The sequence below is a fragment of the Antennarius striatus genome, chromosome 18, assembly GCF_040054535.1.
Source record: "Antennarius striatus isolate MH-2024 chromosome 18, ASM4005453v1, whole genome shotgun sequence".
Classification (NCBI taxonomy): Eukaryota; Metazoa; Chordata; class Actinopteri; order Lophiiformes; family Antennariidae; genus Antennarius; species Antennarius striatus.
In genome coordinates this window covers 3,420,652-3,438,232 of record NC_090793.1, presented here as the reverse complement: position 1 = coordinate 3,438,232, position 17,581 = coordinate 3,420,652, and the positions used below count along the sequence as shown (strand labels likewise).

At 40.8% G+C, this 17,581-nt stretch overlaps 3 protein-coding genes and 1 non-coding gene across 4 annotated transcripts; 1 reads left to right on the top strand and 3 right to left on the bottom strand.

The window, feature by feature from the left end:
• The first annotated feature begins 306 nt into the window (after positions 1-306).
• Positions 307-4,659, top strand: selenof (selenoprotein F). Its single transcript, XM_068341670.1, has 5 exons — positions 307-375; positions 1,150-1,317; positions 3,207-3,270; positions 3,763-3,812; positions 3,926-4,659. The coding sequence occupies exons 1-5, from the start codon at positions 328-330 to the stop codon at positions 4,055-4,057; spliced, it is 462 nt and encodes a 153-aa protein (XP_068197771.1). The 5' UTR covers positions 307-327; the 3' UTR covers positions 4,058-4,659.
• Positions 4,660-4,792: 133 nt separating this feature from the next.
• Positions 4,793-7,251, bottom strand: cldn18 (claudin 18). Its single transcript, XM_068341669.1, has 5 exons — positions 6,836-7,251; positions 5,865-6,029; positions 5,625-5,769; positions 5,429-5,542; positions 4,793-5,330 (listed from the first exon to the last, which is right to left on the bottom strand). Exons 1-5 carry the CDS (start codon positions 7,053-7,055, stop codon positions 5,234-5,236), a joined length of 741 nt encoding a protein of 246 aa, XP_068197770.1. The 5' UTR covers positions 7,056-7,251; the 3' UTR covers positions 4,793-5,233.
• Positions 7,252-9,159: 1,908 nt separating this feature from the next.
• Positions 9,160-9,864, bottom strand: LOC137612406 (transcription factor Sox-14). The gene has a single exon (XM_068340910.1). It carries the CDS (start codon positions 9,862-9,864, stop codon positions 9,160-9,162), a length of 705 nt encoding a protein of 234 aa, XP_068197011.1.
• A 7,453-nt stretch (positions 9,865-17,317) lies between these two features.
• Positions 17,318-17,389, bottom strand: trnap-ugg (transfer RNA proline (anticodon UGG)). Its single transcript has one exon. It is a non-coding gene; the product is annotated as a tRNA-Pro (tRNA).
• Between the last annotated feature and the right edge of the window lie 192 nt (positions 17,390-17,581).

Genomic DNA, 17,581 nt, shown 5'->3' with positions numbered 1-17,581 from the left:
TCTCAAGCCTACAAGAACTCGGACAGCAAGTGTCGCACTTCTTTATTACGCCTTCATGAAATACAGACGAGGAAGAAATTACGAGTCGGGCCTTAAATATGCCAAAACAAAAAAAACAAAACAAATATATTTTAAACCGTGTCAGGACACAGTTTATGTATATAAATGTTACTACCGCATATACTAATAGTGTATCAACAAATATTAAGCATTTCTATAAAAGCTGTATAACGCCGTCGTGTGGATTAACCGTCAGGCGCGACTCAGCTGCCTGTTTTAAAGCAAGGGGTCCTCTGGGTAGTTTTTGCTGTGAAAGCAAGATCCAAAATGTCGGGAGAGGTGTATCTCCTGTGGCTCCTCTCTTTTTTACAAACGGTGAGTTCTTATAAACTTAAAATCGGCGTGTATTGCCGTTTTACAAATTATTTTATATCCAGTAAGAACTTTTGACGAAGTTCTCGGCTACACCAGTTCAGTTTTCGGGGTTTTTTTTGAGCCGCTTCCTGCTTTTCCCCGAGCTTCAAAATGACGTGGCTCATTCACAAACCGTAGGAGCGTCGAATGTGTGTGGAATCTGGCTGTTTTGAACCGAGTGTGAATTTATTAATAGATAGATATACTGTAATGATTACAAACTGGGAAATTCACAATATTGGTGCATTTAAATATGTGATAACCAAAGAATGGCGACTTATCCTCCTCAATTCACGTTCCTTCAAGATTCAGTGTCTCAAACGACTTGGCTTGGAAAAATATTGTCAGAATATACATTTGTAAAATAATTTATATGACTTTGGTCTCCTTATTCTTCTCAAAAGCGAAATATATCTGCTTGTAGAGCCTTTAATTTTTTTTTTTAATAGATAGTTATGGTGATGTATCAACAACAATAATCAACACACTGCAGAAATCCAGTTTTATTCTGTCATAAATTAAATATCTGTTTATCAGATGTTAATTATAAGGATGGCGGCGCCGACAGACATGCTGCTACGATTCTGATCCATTCAACACATTTTTTGGATGAAAAATGTTTGTATTTTAGTTGTAGCCCTAGTAAGTTATAGGTAGTTGAAGCATTTTTTGATGTTGTTTGACCCACACAGGATTTTATGGCAAATTTTACATTTCCATTTTTCTCCCACCCAGCTCTCGGCGTATGGCGCCGACCTGTCGTCGGAGGCGTGCAGGGAGCTGGGCTTCTCCAGTAACCTGCTATGCAGCTCCTGTGACCTTCTTGGGGAGTTCAACCTCTCCAAACTGTTTCCCGACTGTGGACAGTGCTGCCAGCAGGAGGCTCAGATGGAAGGCCGTAAGGTAAAGGGGCACACTATTGTAGTTTATAGAACTTTAAACTGGACCAGGGGCAATAATACTGTGATGTTGCACTAGTGGGGCAAATTTAATACCACACACATAGAGGATTTGTGTGCCGTCATTATCTGAGCTTTACTGAAGTTTCAGAGAGGACAGCACTCAGATGTTCTCCTAGTCAGAATGTGTCACTTGTATTGGCAGGTTAACTTCTCCCTCTAAAAACAGCTCCGTTTGACCTCCGTGTCTGTTGTCACACTTGTCAGCTGTGTGTCAGATCGGAGCTGCCACACACAAACTCTGTCACTAGCTGTCTGTCTCATCTTCACAGCGAAGGCTCTTTAACCTCAGCTTGACACCCCCCCCTTCCGGTTGAAGTGTCATGCTTTTGCACTGACAGCCTCTCTGTAACCAGCATTTCAGTGATAATTCTTAAATTCAAAAAAGGAGTCTCTGTTGTAGTCTGACAGATAAACACCGAGTCAAGTCGTGTGGGAAAAACAATGTAATTTAACTTTGATTAAGCAAAGCCCACAGAGCTTGTGTGGTATCCTAGCAACAGCACCTTGGAAAGGAGTCGTGCACACCTCATTACACCTCTTGATGATAACTCTGCTGCAGACAGACACTTGGAGGAAAGATTACTCGTCTTCCTGCTCAAGATTTCAGTGAAAATGTCACTTAGAAGAGCAATTGGCTGTCTCCAAAAGCACTCAGAGGCTACCAGCAGAAATGACCGTGTCACTAAGCACATTTTCTCCTCAGATGGCAACAATTATCTGCCTTGCATTTGACATCAGTGCAGCATCATTAAACCCTCTGAGAAATGGCTTATTGTGCGGCTTAGTTGATTAGTAAGATTCACAGAGCGTGGAGGGCATTTCGGCTTCTCGTTTTCAAAATGTGTGCCTCTCTGCAGAGAACGCTGTGCCTATCAGCTCCCAGGGTCCCCAGGGGGCCGCCATATAGTACGTCTCTGTAGAGTCTCATTGGATCGTATAGTGGAGAGCTGATCATAAAACCACGAGAAGCCTCCCGATCTTTTTAAGCCTTGGAGACTATCTGCAAAAATAATCTGTTCTATTTATTACCAATGAAAAGAAACATTCAACAAGGAAGCACTTTATTTGGAAGTGTTATCCTGTTGATCTTTTTCCTCTTTTGTTGTAGAGCTCAACTATTACAAGGAATGTCAGGTATTGAAATGTGAATGAGCAATATTGTAGAGCAGGGTGACTTGTTCCTTAATGATGATGAATAAGGGAGCCTGAATTTATTTCAAATGGTTTGATTCATCTTTAATGTCATTCTGTTGCTGTCGAGTAGCTTAAAACCTTTGCCTTGCTACAGTGCGCAGATGTTTTCGGTAAATAGTGTAATTATCCAGAAGAATATCCATTTAAGGAGAATAAAAGGTCATAATGTCATTAGTTCTCTATCGCTGCCTGAAAGTTGACTCGTCTTTGATTTGTGTGGTGAAACGAGACGCATTGAAATCCGAGCCGTTTCTCGGATTGAAAGAGAGAACGTGATCGGATCTTAGCTTGGAATTCAACCTTTCTTTTCTGTGAGAACCAGCCCACCTGACCAATAACCACCCTCCTCTCTGAAATGGAGAACAGAACACGGTTGAAATACTGCAAGCGGCACCAGTATATTCATTCACATGTAATCTCTACACAAACCGCCATCATGCACGTCTCACGGTTTAATGACCCCCGGGGAGTTGCATGGACACATTTATGAAACCAGTTTGCCTGAATCAAATTACTTTTCCAAGCTTGGCAACCACCACCATTCTGTCTTGTGTGTTTTGAATGTGTGTGTGTGTGTGGGGGGGGGGCAGAGACACCCCTTATGGAGCGTTTCATGTTATGCTTCTCTCCTCACAGCTTTATGCTGGAGCCATCCTGGAGGTTTGCGGATGAAAACTGGGGAGGTTCCCCCAAGTCCAAGGTGAGTTCTCCATCAGGACACGATCCTACTGTAATGAACACATTATTTTGAAGTTTTCAAACAGCTCCTTAACTTGTGCCTCCTGTGGTTGGGTGTCTCAGTCGACGTTTGTGTGTGTGTGAACTATTTCCCTTTTTTTAAATCACTTCTAGCAGCAGGTGGTCTAAAATGCCAAAAGGCCCTTTTTCAGACGTGCTTTTGAAGTTCTGTCACCCTTTGTGTTTTGGGAGTAGACCCCCCCCTTTATTTGTGTAAAAAGAACATTTGCTTAATTCAGTATCAGGTTACTTTGATGGAGATGCTAGAGGTGAGGTTAGATGCCTCCAACAGCATGTGTGCCATATGGTTGTGGTGTGTGGCTTCAGCTGTCTGCTGTTGTTAAGGCTGCGTTCTCAGGAGGCTTAGCGCTCGTCGTTAATTACAGACCAAACTAAATAGAACCACTGACTGATCCGCTGCTTGATGTTTGCCTCACCTATGATTCCTCCTCAGCTTTTGTCAAGAGTGAAAAGCCAAAAATGTTCAAAGGTCTTCAGATCAAGGTAGGCCTGATGAATCCTTCGGATCTGATCGCTTCACTGGTTCTGAAAAATGTCTTCCTAACACTCTCCTCTCCTCGCCGTTTTTCCCCTCTCTGCCCTTTTCCAAATGGCAGTACGTTAGAGGCTCCGATCCTGTGTTAAAGCTCATGGACGATAACGGGAACATCGCTGAAGAACTCAGCATCCTCAAGTGGAACACTGACAGTGTGGAAGAGTTCCTCAGTGAGAAATTAGACCGGATATAAAGCGTAGAAGTCGACCTTTCTTGTTTTTATATTGTTAAATTCATTGGTCTGATTGTTTAAATGAAAAGTTCTGGTCATATCTAGTCGTGCAACTATTTTTCATTTATGTTTTTTACTTTTGAAAGGTATAGATATCAAACTTTTCAGTGCCCCTCCTTTCAGTGCAGGACATTGCATCGAAAATTTACATTTAAAACGTTAAATTCCTGTTTACGGCTTAATCGCTGAACACATCAGCACTGATTCTGGATAGACTAGTAAATGTAAGTTGGCAATATTTTTTTGCAGTACAAATAGAAATACTGGCCCTTACATGGACATTATACCCTGTTGTGTTGTCAAAATGTACAAGATTCTGTCTCATGTTCTGATATATTTTCTAATGCTGGGATTTGTATAAAGAATGAAGACTCATTGCTCTCCAAGTGCAGATGGCTTTGCTGAAGCACACGTTAGTGAAGATCTCCCAGGAAACCATTGTTGGGATGTGAGATTTGATGTTATGTTTGTGTTCTACAGCATCTTCTGCTTTGAAGAGGAACTGGATTGATGGAGTGAAATATTTAAATATGCAACAATAAAGTCTGTTTTTTGTCGATACATTTATTTATCTACTTATTGGAGACTCTCTGGTCCTTGTTGTGACTAGTTCGTATCGCCAGGCTTATTTGAAGAGGAAGTTGTTGACATCTAGTGGAGGGAGGGTGTCCTGCAGCTGCAATCGAGGGGTTCTGCCTGCAGGAACTGATGGATGAACTGCTTCTCATTGGCCTACATTTCTAAACGTCATGAAAATCAGCCCATAGATCAAGCTGCTGGTATTTCATCATCATTGGCTTCATTTATTTTGTAAAAATATGGGTTTTACAGTCATCAAGAATTTGCATGTTCACATTTACATTTCGCAGTCTTGGATCGATTCAATAATTTGCCACATATATTAAATCAACATTTTATGTCACGAAAAGTGATCGGAGCAAAGTAATTTAAAAAAAAAAGACATCTGAGTTTGTAAAAATAGTTAATGACCACATATATGTAAAAGCCAAATTTTAGAACGTGACATTATGAAAATAATAAACTAAAAGCAACTAAAAGAAAAAATAAACTCCCCTAAGTCATCCAGGAAATTAAAAGTGCACATCATTACAAACAAAAAGTCAGCACTTTTAATTATTACACATAATTGTGTTCTTTCTTTGCTCCCACTGAGTGATGGTCACTTGCGTCGCTTCTGGCGTTGGCCTGAGGTTTGTACGCCACACCTGGGTAACTGAAAAAACAACAGGCAGGTTATTTAACAATAGTGGAACTTCTGAACAGAGCATCAGAGTCTTGTTCTGAATTTTCTTCCTTGCTGCCATAACTCACTGCATTTTTTCATCTTTCACCATTTCCCTGAAAGCCAGAGTCTTCAGGATGCCCCCGATGATCAAGACGCTTCCTCCGATCCAGGCTATGAACAGCGCAGGGCCGAAGGTGTATCTGTGAAGGCCCAGGGCATCATTCAGCCAAACAAGAGACAATGTTGAAAATGCATGGGAAATAATAAGTGTTTACTCCTCACCTGGGAATTCCTCCTCCCATCCCGGGCATCCCCATCCCCCCCTCCATCCCCATCATTCCTCCCTCGTAGTTGTTGTAGCTGGTCACCCTGAAAGTGGCCACAATCTGGTTGGCGTAGACGGACGCTCCTGCGATTCCACACACACCTGAGAGAAAGGAGCGTAAACGTGGACTTAAAATACTCAGTCCATTGATTGATTGATTTATAGATTGATATATTTGTGTTGTATGTAAATCTCACCGGCGATGAGGAACATGATGCCAGCTGTCAGGCTCATCTTGGCCTTGGAGGACTCCGACATGGTGTTCATGGTGAGGCAGGTCAGGGAGAAAACCGATATGAAGGCCCCGATGACGCTCAGCACCACGCCCACGATCATCAGCGCTCGCACCGCCTGGAAAGTGCCTGGGAGACAGGAAGCACCATCACAGACGACAGTAGGCATGTTTAGTACGTGAGTCTGCCTCTGTGCTCCTACAGAAGGTGTGAAAAGAACCTGCCCTTCACTTCTTGTTTGCTCTGTTTCTGATAACCGTGTTGACTGACTTTCAGCTCATTACAGCGAACATAATGCACCGCTGCAGGTACTGATAGGAGGGGGTCGGACTCTGGAACCAGGGTTTGTGAAACGGTGACGGAAACCCAGAACAAGAACAATCACAATACAATGAAGAATAAAGGATAATCCTTGTGTAGACTACATATACATACATGCAGAGAGAAAAGTTTTTTAGTTAATATAATAATCTCATTTATTGTTTCATAGCCTCACAAATTTAATGAAAGTGGTTTGGTCATTTTTAATTACTTTTAAATTTCAACATTACATTAACAGGATACTATGTTTTATGTTTTTATTTAAAAAAAAACTTTTTAAAATCTTTTTTTCACCCAGTTTTTAAAAAAATAAAATCCTCCTATTAGATTTCAAGTGGAAAAAACAAGAAGCACTGGGTGGGATTTTTTAAAAATATATTTAATAAATTTTTTTAATACAAAATATCTTATAGCTATGTGAAAGAGAAGAGTTAAACCTGTATTAGTCATCTTTTTCGACATCTACGCAGCTGAAATAGAATCATCTCCCAGTAACTGGAGAACATCCAGTAAATCCAGCGCTTTTCATACATTTCCACAAACGTTAATCTGCATCTGAGACATAATCTGAAGATGGTTTGGATCTTCTAACAACAATAAACTCAGAGTTTTACCTGAGAAGCCCAGCAGGCCGTACAGCGGGCGACACTCGGTGAAGCCGGAGGAGGCGGTCTCACAGTCCTGCCACAGACCCTTGTAGGTGTAGACCGATGTCACCACGTCGCCCTGCCTGTCCTTCACACTCCACTTATTCATGGCCGTCGCTGCGATGAGGGACGCCGCGCCGATCAGGCCCAAAATGAACCCGCCATTCTGCAGAACCGGTGGAGCCATTTTTGGCTCAGAAGTTAGGAAATATACCTGAGTGTGAGTGTGTGTGTGTGTGTGGTTAGAGTTTAATTTAAATAGAAAAAGGAAGCAAAGCAGAATATATGAATGGATTTCAGCAGAGATGAGGCGATCAGGTGTGCGGAGCGTCTGCAGGCGACTAAAACGGGCGAGGTGGAGCTCTGTGGTGATGGCGGCGTCGGGCAGAGGTGGTTGGGTTTCGCTTCATCGGGGTTGGGCGGCCTCGTGTCGAGAGGTGTGGCCACGGTGGCGATAGGCGCACCTGTTACCTCAACGAGAACTACATGTTCAAATGTAAATACAGGAAACTGAATCACTGGACTTTCCAGCGAGTAAATGATGCGTAAATGTTTCCATGTGAAGACTCGTGATGTAAAGAGTGATGGAAACCAATCGATCGGTCACCAGAATGACAAGCCCGGGTGAAAGTAGCATCTTTGAGATGTGTAGATATTTATTTCAGTTTTCATGAGCCCAATGAGCATTTTTTAAAAAGGAAATGACCACACCCAGAGGTCATAGGTCAAGCTCGGCGACGGAGTTGCATTCTTCCATATTTTGATCATTTTTTCAATGCCTCTAAATCTCTTCCAAATTTTGAAATCTCAACAACGTAACAAGTGTAAGCCTCATGTTTTCACTCTGAGAGCTTCAAATGAAAACTATCAGAGGAGCTTCCTGTCTGAAATGTTTGGTAAAACGTCCCCGATCCACTTCAAGTCCAGACGAGCACACGAGCTGGATCTCTAATAAAGGTCGTCCGCTGAGAGGTTTCGGTGTGACGACTTGTTCCCTGTTACTTACTTTAGAACACACACCTCTCCTTCTTCCTGTGATTCAGCTTTTACCGCTTATCGCTTTGTCAACAACCGAGGCAGAGAGAAGTTTCTCTTTTCTCCGGCTCGATTTCTCTCCCTATCACCACGACATACATGAAAAAAACAAACATCAAAACTCAAACAGCAGTCAGCAAACATGGTGGGACTAGAAAATTTATTGTAGTTTAAACGTTTTCTGTACATTATTCTGATATATTCTGTCTTTATTTTTTGCTCTGTGGCGACAGTAGCTCAGGTGATCGGGCTGGGGGAGCGGAGGGTGGTTGGTTCAAGACCCAATGTGGACCGAAGGGTTCATAGTGTGGACTGGCCATCATTCTCTTCTCTATTTGCATGTGTATGTGTGTGTGTGTGTGTGTGTGTGTGTGTTTGTGTGTGTGTGTGTGTGTGTGTGTGTGTGTGTGTGTGTGTGTGTGTGTGTGTGTGTGTGTGTGTGTGTGTGTGTGTGTGTGTGTGTGTGTGCCATAGGGTCTTTACACAACATATATGTACACGTGCGTGAAAATAGATTAATAAAGAGTGGAAAAATAATTTCACTAAGGGGATAATAAAGTATGTCTTCATCTTCGTCTTCTTCACTTATCAAGACATCAACACAGGTTGTTTCAATAGGATTGTCAGGTGTGTCCTGGAACCAGGAAACACGACTGTGATTGAAACCCTCCTTCTGTCTGACATGAGATAACACTGAACAGAAAATATATTTTTAGAAAGAAAAAGCTGATAATCAGGTCCAAAAAAAAAAAAGAACATTTATAAAGAGTTAATTAGTTCAAAGCTGCATTGAGAATTCCCACCAGCTAAGTTTGACTCTAAATAAAACCCCTGAATCGATTATTAATACATCATTAAACCTTAAACCCTAATTCTAGTGATGTGCTTCAACCCAAACACAAACTTTTAATGGATTCAACTTCATTCTAACAGTTTATTTATGATCCCAAACAGATATGTCTGATTATAGAAAATGTTTCAATTTATGAAAAATAAAAAATCAATTTTAATCCAGTTAATTTCAAATAAAAATAGCCCCACAAAGTAAACTTGTTTCTTGTTTTTTGGGGGGGTTTTTTTTAGGAAACATTTCGCCTTTTCCGGATTCCTTCTGTGGAAGCGGAAGTCAATGTCTGCTGACGAGGCAAAAGCGTTTTATTCTACAATATAATATCTAATTTAGGTGTGATGTGGTTATCTTTCTCTTCCACGGTGACGTGCAGGACGCAAACTTTTCTGTCTCTCCTCTCCGTCTGTCACACGATGGAGGTGTCCACGGCGCTCCGACTCACCCCCCCAGGGAAGAGAATATAGGCGACCTGAGGGTGTAAACTGGCAGCGGACCAGGAGCTACAGTTACACGGCACCACGTACCCGGGACTGGAGGGTGACGGGTGGGGGTGGGCGTGCTGTCCGGGACAAGCCAGACCCCCGATGCCTCCGCTCTGGTATCCAAACCCGTGCGCGCCGAAGGGGAGCGCGCCGGCGGCGGCGGCCAGACTGTGGACAGCTCCGGTGCTGAACTGCGCCACGGGTTCCAACAACGAGAAGGACGACGAGGAGGAGGAGGAGGAGGAGGAGGAAGAGGCACCCAGGAGAGCTCTGGCTTTATCCCCGGGAACGAGGAATGAGTCCATGGAAAATCCTTTCAGATGCTCCGCTGCGTCTCCGAGTAGCGGGAAAACGAAGCGGTCCCGCTTCAGCAGACTCTTGGGTTTGCGCCGGGGTCTGTATTTGTAGTCCGGGTGTTCCGTCATGTGCTGAGCCCGCAGCCTCTTGGCCTCATCGATGAACGGACGTTTCTCAGAGTCGGACAGAAGCTTCCACTCGGCGCCGAGTCGCTTACTGATTTCGGAGTTGTGCATCTTTGGGTTTTCCAGGGCCATTTTCCTCCTCTGGCCCCTGGACCACACCATGAAAGCATTCATGGGTCGTTTAATGTGGTCTAAAGGTTTTGCCATTTCAGAAAGAGACTCATTAATTAGTATAAAAACTCACAAGTCGATCCTACTTTGGATATTACGCCAATTTTCATAAAATTTGGATGCTCCTTTCGTGCGTAAAAGAGGAGAAATAAAAAGAAAATGAGCTTCTGTTTGGTTGAAAAATTAAAAAAGAATCCAAACTATAATTCCAATCCTGGCTGTACCGGACGTGTAGATGGGGGGGTCACGCAGGAACCAAGTTGGATGCTTGTTATGGTTGATGCTGGGAATGTCAACCACCCATCACCGCACCATGTCACTGCGGGCCAAGCCAATGGGAGCGAGAGAGTCCGCTAATCCCCGCACAAAAAGTCACTGTGCGGCATTTATCAGGGACTCCCTCCTTCTTCTTTTTCTTCTTCTTTTTCTCCACCAGTTTATTACTTTATCCTCTCTAAATATCCACAGAGACAAGTCCAGACAGGTCGGGCAGAAAACTGGAATTAAGGAGCGTGGCGATTGTTTAATAGATTCTTTTATATATTCTTCAGGTTTAACCAGACAAACTTCTCTTAAAATAACCCTACTCAAAAATAATTATCATTGTTAATCATTTGAACAGTTTCCTTCTCAGAACTTGTCCTCCAACCTTTTAAAATAGTTTCTTTCTTTTTTTAAAAAACTATTACTAGGTGCTTTCAGGAGATTAACGTCGTCAGGAAGCTCATTTTTACAAGGAGGGGTTCAAAACCATCCTTCTGGGGTGTCTGGAGTGGAATCTTCCAGGCTGCCTCTGAGGCTTCTGCAAAACGGATTAGTGCCATGACAGCAGCATGATGTGTTTCTCCATAGATAGACCCGTGGTGGTGGTGGTTTTGGACTTGGGTTTAGTTTTTTTTTCTTTTTTCGGTAACGGTGATAAATTTAGATATCAGAGGTACAGCCGAGGAGGAGGCCTTTATTTCATTTACCTCCTACAGTCAGAGGCACCGCGGGGGCTTTTCAAAGGCAAAATAAATGGACACATGAGATCCGGGGGTGGAGGTGATAAGACGTTTTCAGAGAGTGGTATATATATATATATATATATATATATATATATATATATATATATATATATATATATATATATATATATATATATATATATATATATATATATATATATATATATATATATATATATATATATATATATATATATATATATACAGTATATATAAAATTTTATTTATTTTTATTTAACTATATATATATAAAACCCAGTTAAATAAAAATAAATAAAATTATATATACAATTCTATATATATATAATTATATGTATATAATTTTATATATATATATATAATTCTTTTTATTTATTTTTATTTAACTGGGTTTTTTTTATTTAACTGGGTTCGCTCGGAACAGACGGGCTAAAGGGATAAAGTGATTGGCAGCAGGAGTCAGGCAGTTGATCTGTCTCCTCCATGGCTGGTTGTTATCTGTGGGCTCTGGGGTTCAGGCCTGGCGCGCAGGAGGCATCCACCGCCACACGGAGACGATGATTAAATCCACAGTGGAACGCGTTTTTAGAAAAATCTTCAGTGGTGATAACTGAAGAAAAACAACACGACAGTATTTGAAAGATGATTTCTTTTTTTTTCTTTTTTTGAGAAATCTTTCTTTCAAATCTTTTGTCGATATTTCTTATTTATTCTCTCAGTTGTTTCAGTTCACGACGCGCGCTTTTTTGTGCGCTCAGTGTTTGGTGCGACTTCTAAGAAAAGGGCAGCATTTCAACTCTGGAGAGATGAGGGCAGAAAATGGGTAATAAGGAAAAGTGCCAGCAGCACAAAATGACTGTCGTAATCCGGTTATCCCCCTGAGCTGTAAAGATACTGGTGCTCTCCTTGGGAGTCTATCTTTTCTTCTTATGTCAAAACTGTCCTCCATGCACTCAGGTGGATTAAGGAGTCACGCCGCAGAAAGAAAGTGACAGGTACAGAAAGACCTGGGGTGAAAAGGAAATGAAAGACGACACAGAGACGGGTCGTGGCGCGTCAGCCGAGGGAGTGGGAACAACTTTCTGACCAGAGAAGAATCCATCAAGTCCACCCTGGAGCACAAATGCAGATGTTTCTGTTACTGAAAGCTGTCAAGAAATCAATGAGACCAATTGATTTAACATTTAACAAGTGGAAACTTGATGTTTCAGGGTAGACACGTTCGAATTTCTGAGACTTTTAGACGACAATACTTCTAAACTTTATATTACTTCACATTCTATGAACATGCTACAGAAAAAAAATAGTGTGAAATAAAAAGAAAAGAGATAATAAGTGGGTTGTAAGGAAAGGAAAAGCGATAAAAATTGTCTGCAGGAGTTATAATTTCTGTTACAGTCAGAAAAAACAAGGTTATAAGTATTATTTATCAAAGTCATTGAATTTTTGGACACAAGCGCCAACCTTCATAATCTTTTCAGCCCCTCAGTGATAAAATAAAATTGGAAAAATAATTGCATCTTATAATTTACAGAAAGTCAGGAATATAATGTTTAAAAAAATTGCAGTTCAATTACGGAGATCATTGATTATGTGAAAAAAGTAGGTGTTAAATAGGTAGAGTAGAGAGAGTAGAGTATAACTTTATTTATCCCTTAAGAAGGTCGCCCTTGTTTTAGAATTAAGACAATTTCTGCTGCGTTTACCGGCTGTTCATTTGAGTAAAATGGATCGTTCAATGTATTGTTCAGAAGAGTGTTAAAAGAGGGGAAAACCTATAAAGAAGTGCAGAAAATGACAGGTTGTTCAGCTAAAATTATAATCAAAAGCTTAAAAATGGCAGCCAAAATCAGACAGGGGTGGCAGAATAAAAAAAATGACTACCTGTACAGTATTTGAATAGTTCACAAGAAGAATATTTTATTCAAACCCATACATATACCCATATTATAAAAGTACTGATAACAAGACAGGACATCTAGCTATTTTGTATTGTTTCCTTGATAATAACCAAAACTGCTTTAGTGGCATTCTAGAACAGCTTTTAGGAGTTCCAGGTTTTATTTTCTGTCAGTTTTGGTCACATGACACACACGTGTCGCTCTCCTCTGATAGAGGCTATAGTATGAAGAACAACACGATTACATGACAAGCGCCTCTCAGGAATCCTCCTGGGCTGTCAGCAGGCCCGTGGTCATCTCCACCCAGCCTCTTGCCCTGCGGTGAGACCAGTTGAAGTTCTTTGAGGGACCTGGTTCAGTGTCAGGGGGTCAGCAGCCTCGTTGCCATGGGTAACCCCTGTCCTCCAGATAAAAGCCATCAAAGTCTCCTGTGATCTGTAGTGGATATATTATTAAAGGATGGAGACGTGTGAGTTATTGCAAACCTTTCCGCTACCTACCACTACTACCTACCACTACTACTGAGTACTACAACTGGCTACTGACCACAATGCAATCTGACGCTCAGGTAAGACCTTACACACATCCGTGTGTCAGGAACTGACCCAGACCACTTTGCCTCCATATCAGAAATGTAGTCTGCAGCTTCATATATGGACTTCCTGTTCACATCATCAGCTTCATTATGTGAGGGAGCCTTGATGGGAACTTGATGGGTACTTTCTATGCAGCCAAAGACATCGGGAAATCCTAAAAGAAATTAAAGTTACTAATCCAAGTCTACCATTGCAGCACAATGCCATTGAGAGAATATAATTTCAAATTAATGTTTCAGATTCCTACATCATTAATCGACAGTCCAGCGGAGCCCCTCCTTGATGATTCTGACGGGTGTATGTCCAGCGACATCGACAAACGGTAAAAGCCGTTTCAAGGCGCACAATGTATAGAAAACTACCGTTTGCAAAGAATAAAAATTAAAACTAAATGCAACACTACACAAAATACCTGCTGGGATGTGAGAGCATGACTGATTTTTTTATACAGCAGATGTGGTGTTGGATTAGGTCATGGCTGTGTGTGATGGATCAGGGCATGAACTGGTACCGATCATAGAGAGAATTGTCTGGATATGACCGGACATCTGATTTCAATACAAAAATATTTAATCATCTGTGAATAAAACCTGCTTCTGACTAGGCTAGCTCCAGAGAGTCTGTTACTATGGTAACCAAGGCAGAGGTTGAGTTTACCTCGCTTTGTGAAACAGGTTAGGTTTACTCCTCTGACTCTGGGTTAAGTTACCTTCCTTTGTGAAACCAGAAACTCTGGGTTTCCCTAATTTCAGGTTTCACATATCCAGGATTTCCACTAAACCTGCTTTGTGAAACTGACCCATTATTATGAACATAACTGGACTTTCACTTTTGAATGAGGTGCGAATGAAATATTTCACAAGAGGAGCCTCTGCTGCCACGTCAAGCTTTCTTTTGGGACCCCTTTAGGTGTTTTGGGCCTTCGGGGGTCTCGAGGTTTCAGTGGGGCCATCAAGGTGTCACCTTCATTCACAGATGTTTTGACGATGACCAAAAGATTTACTGATTCATGGAAGCAACAGGGCTCAGAGTGAGTTCCTCCACTAAGGCTGGATGGGACCTTTTAATATATTTAAGGTTCCGATAAGAGGTTAATCTATAAAAAGGTTCATTACTGTTCAAACAAAGTGGAAATCAGGGATTCACTCAGTTGTTTTCTGTATTTGATTCTGCAAAAAGTTTAGATGCCCTCCTTTCTCAATTTTGATCCTTTCAACTCAAATAATGCACTGAAATAGAAGACAGAATTCAAGTCGAACAAGAGTTTCTGACACTTCTCAGCAGCCCATTAGGAAACATTTCAGGTGGAAAATCCTCTGGATTTTGACCGCCTTTGGAGGGATTTCACTAAATCTTGTGCTTATTCTCATGATACTTAGGAAAAAGCAAAGCAGTTTTAATAGCTTTCCCCCTGACACATTGATGCCGGAATATGCTTTGGCTCTGTGGAAGATAGCTTCAATCCCCGGAGGTTAGGGGAGGGAGAGAGGAGAGGGATCGTCTTGTCTCTGCATGGGATGCTCTCATGAGGCCCCCATCTAAACTAAATTAATACATTCCTCCTGACATCTGGGGATAAACCTGAGGGCCACTTTACTGTGGCATCCCCTATCAGCCAACTAGTAATACAAGCGAGTCAGCAGTCAATAAGATACATTTGCAACCAGGCGTTTGTCAGCGACTCAGCGGCGCAGAGGCAGGAGATTTAAAAAGTATTTCAGTAAATTAAATGCTGCTTGAAAAGTAGAAGGTGTCAGCTAAGCAGGAGGCTGCTTACTTTAGACGACAGAGGAAGAGGGTGATGGAGGGAGGAAGGCTCTGATCATGACCCCAGAGCATTTTTACAAATAGGAAAATATATTCACCTCCGACACCGCTTGTTGGCAAGGGTTAGTTGTTTGTGTTTTGGGACTGTATGTGAAAAGCTGTCAGTTTTTAAAATAGTTCAGGTTTTGATGACAATAATGGAGGTATAAGACTGTTTGGTTAACATCTGGTTAATATATCTCCTTAAATCTTACACCCAAAATAGAGCAATCTAAATTAATTTCTTTTAATCCACTGCTGATTTTCTCTTTAGAAGAAATGAAATTAATGGGAAATCAAGCCTCACCTGTAGTTGGATTTCAATTGGACTTTCGTAAACATTATTGTGATTTATTTTTATTTTTAGAATTACGTCTATTTAAAGTATTGCCTGACAACCTGAAAACAATCATATCTTTTCATTTATATAACAATCACGTATCTATAATCATGAATGCTTCAATGTCCATGAATACAATGGTGTTCTCATGCGTAAAGGACCTTGTAGTCATTGCAGGTTTTGTTTTCTTGCATTACAGTATATTGATATTTATCAAAACATTTTACAATACTGAAGTATTTGATAAAAACGTTGTTTTTATCATCAACAATTCAGACTTTTTCAGGATGTTAGCCTTGTGCAGAAATAAAGCAAAAATATTTAAAAGAACTGCACAAACCCATAACAATTAGATAAAGATGCAAACATGGCGCAAATATTTTAAATATAGGTTATGAAGTGAAAAAAGCATGACTGCCATGAATGAGGAAATAAAAGATGGAAGTTTCAGATCTCTGAATATTATAATACAGTATAATAATAATCTTGAATTAAGAAAAGAGAATTGTCAACAATTTAGAGACATTCAGAGGAAAAAGACACTTCACTAAATTGTCAGACTGGGGTACTGAAAACATAAAAAATCAGTTACTTCACTTTATGAATATGTCAAACATATAACAGAGCATGATGCCACTAAGAGGCTTACAGAAATAATGGAAACACTCCTGTGGTGATGATGTGCTTGCTGTAACAGAAATGCAAACAGACTAGAATTTACAGAGACATCTGCTGGATTCATGTGAAGCAGAACTGTGCTTCTCCTGAGACAGAGGAGGGAAGAGGGCAGAGATGAAGTTTGGATAAAGCCCACCTGAGTAAAGACAGAAAGGTGTTGAATAAGCATATTTTCAGGCAGCATTCCTTCTGTGCCACAGAAAGATTAATTATGGTCACTTTTAAAAGTACTTCCTAGCTCTTTCCTCCTCACACAGGTCTTGAATGAGAAAAAAATTAAAGCGACCTCAGGCCACAACATTTGTGCGGACACAGCACTCCCTATTCCATCCCATATTTAAATTAGGAACCTGTATTCAGATAAACAATATTTATAAAAATATGGAAAAAGTGGAAAAACCTAAAATACATACTTTGAGTTTTAAAAAATACACCAGCAGATAACATGATAACATAGATGATATATGCCAACAAATTTATATCAAGCATGAACATAACCTGCAATACTATAAATGACCACAGGAGGGTATCAGTGGCGCTACAGCGCTACTTCACGCACCTTTACCTATTTGAGCAATCACCTCTGTTAATCACCTTTCTACCAGTTAAACGAGTTTGAATATCAGATACTGCTGAAAGAAAATTCCAACATCATCCTGAGGAGCGAAGACTTTTCTTAATTTTTGATAAACATAACGACAGTGGATTAAGCGGTTTTGAAAATGAATGAATAAATTAATAACATTGACATTCATGATTCTTGAGTTAAACGTCAAAACAATGAAAGCTGCCGTACCCCACAACGCTGAGTCACCGTTTAAACCAATCCCGGATCCAGGTCGTCATCTCTATAATGATAACGGGTCATGTTTTACAAACGCGTCTACTGTGTTCAACCTACTGTTTTACAAACGCGTCTACGTGTTTTGTATTTAGTATAGTCATTTATAGTATTTAAAGTATTTAGAGTAGTTAAATTTAATGTGTGAATGTACAGTTTGAGACACCACCTGCCGGAAACAAATTCCTTGTCTGTTTTTCAACAAACGATGGCCAATAAAACTGATTCTGATTAGGTTTTGCGCACCAGCTGTGTCAACAAATCGAATCGATCACGTGATCTGGCCGGCCTGTCGATAATGTTATCCATCGTGTAGGCAAACAATGATGGAGGCAAAAATTGGGCTCGTCCGGGATTTGAACCCGGGACCTCTCGCACCCAAAGCGAGAATCATACCCCTAGACCAACGAGCCACATGAAAAGCTGTTGGATATTCTTTGTATATAAATTTGCGATGACATAATACAGTGCGCATGAACTTGATTATCAATTTGAGTGCAGATATTCAATAGTTCTGACAAACAAACTGGTTTTATCCTCATTTCCTGAAGCACCTGAGCAGCTGCTGCTCATACCGCTGGAAGGTGATTCCAACTCACAAAATC

Bases quoted from the DNA above. Each gene is read 5' to 3' on its own strand.
- cldn18 (XM_068341669.1), bottom strand. From the start codon at position 7,055: ATGGCTCCACCGGTTCTGCAGAATGGCGGGTTCATTTTGGGCCTGATC. The intron at 6,030-6,835 runs GTAAAACTCTGA...CCTGTCTCCCAG, and splicing joins CGGCCTGCTGGGCTTCTCAG to GCACTTTCCAGGCGGTGCGA. The intron at 5,331-5,428 runs GTGAGTTATGGC...TTGTTTTTTCAG, and splicing joins GTGAAAGATGAAAAAATGCA to TTACCCAGGTGTGGCGTACA.
- LOC137612406 (XM_068340910.1), bottom strand. From the start codon at position 9,864: ATGGCAAAACCTTTAGACCACATTAAACGACCCATGAATGCTTTCATG.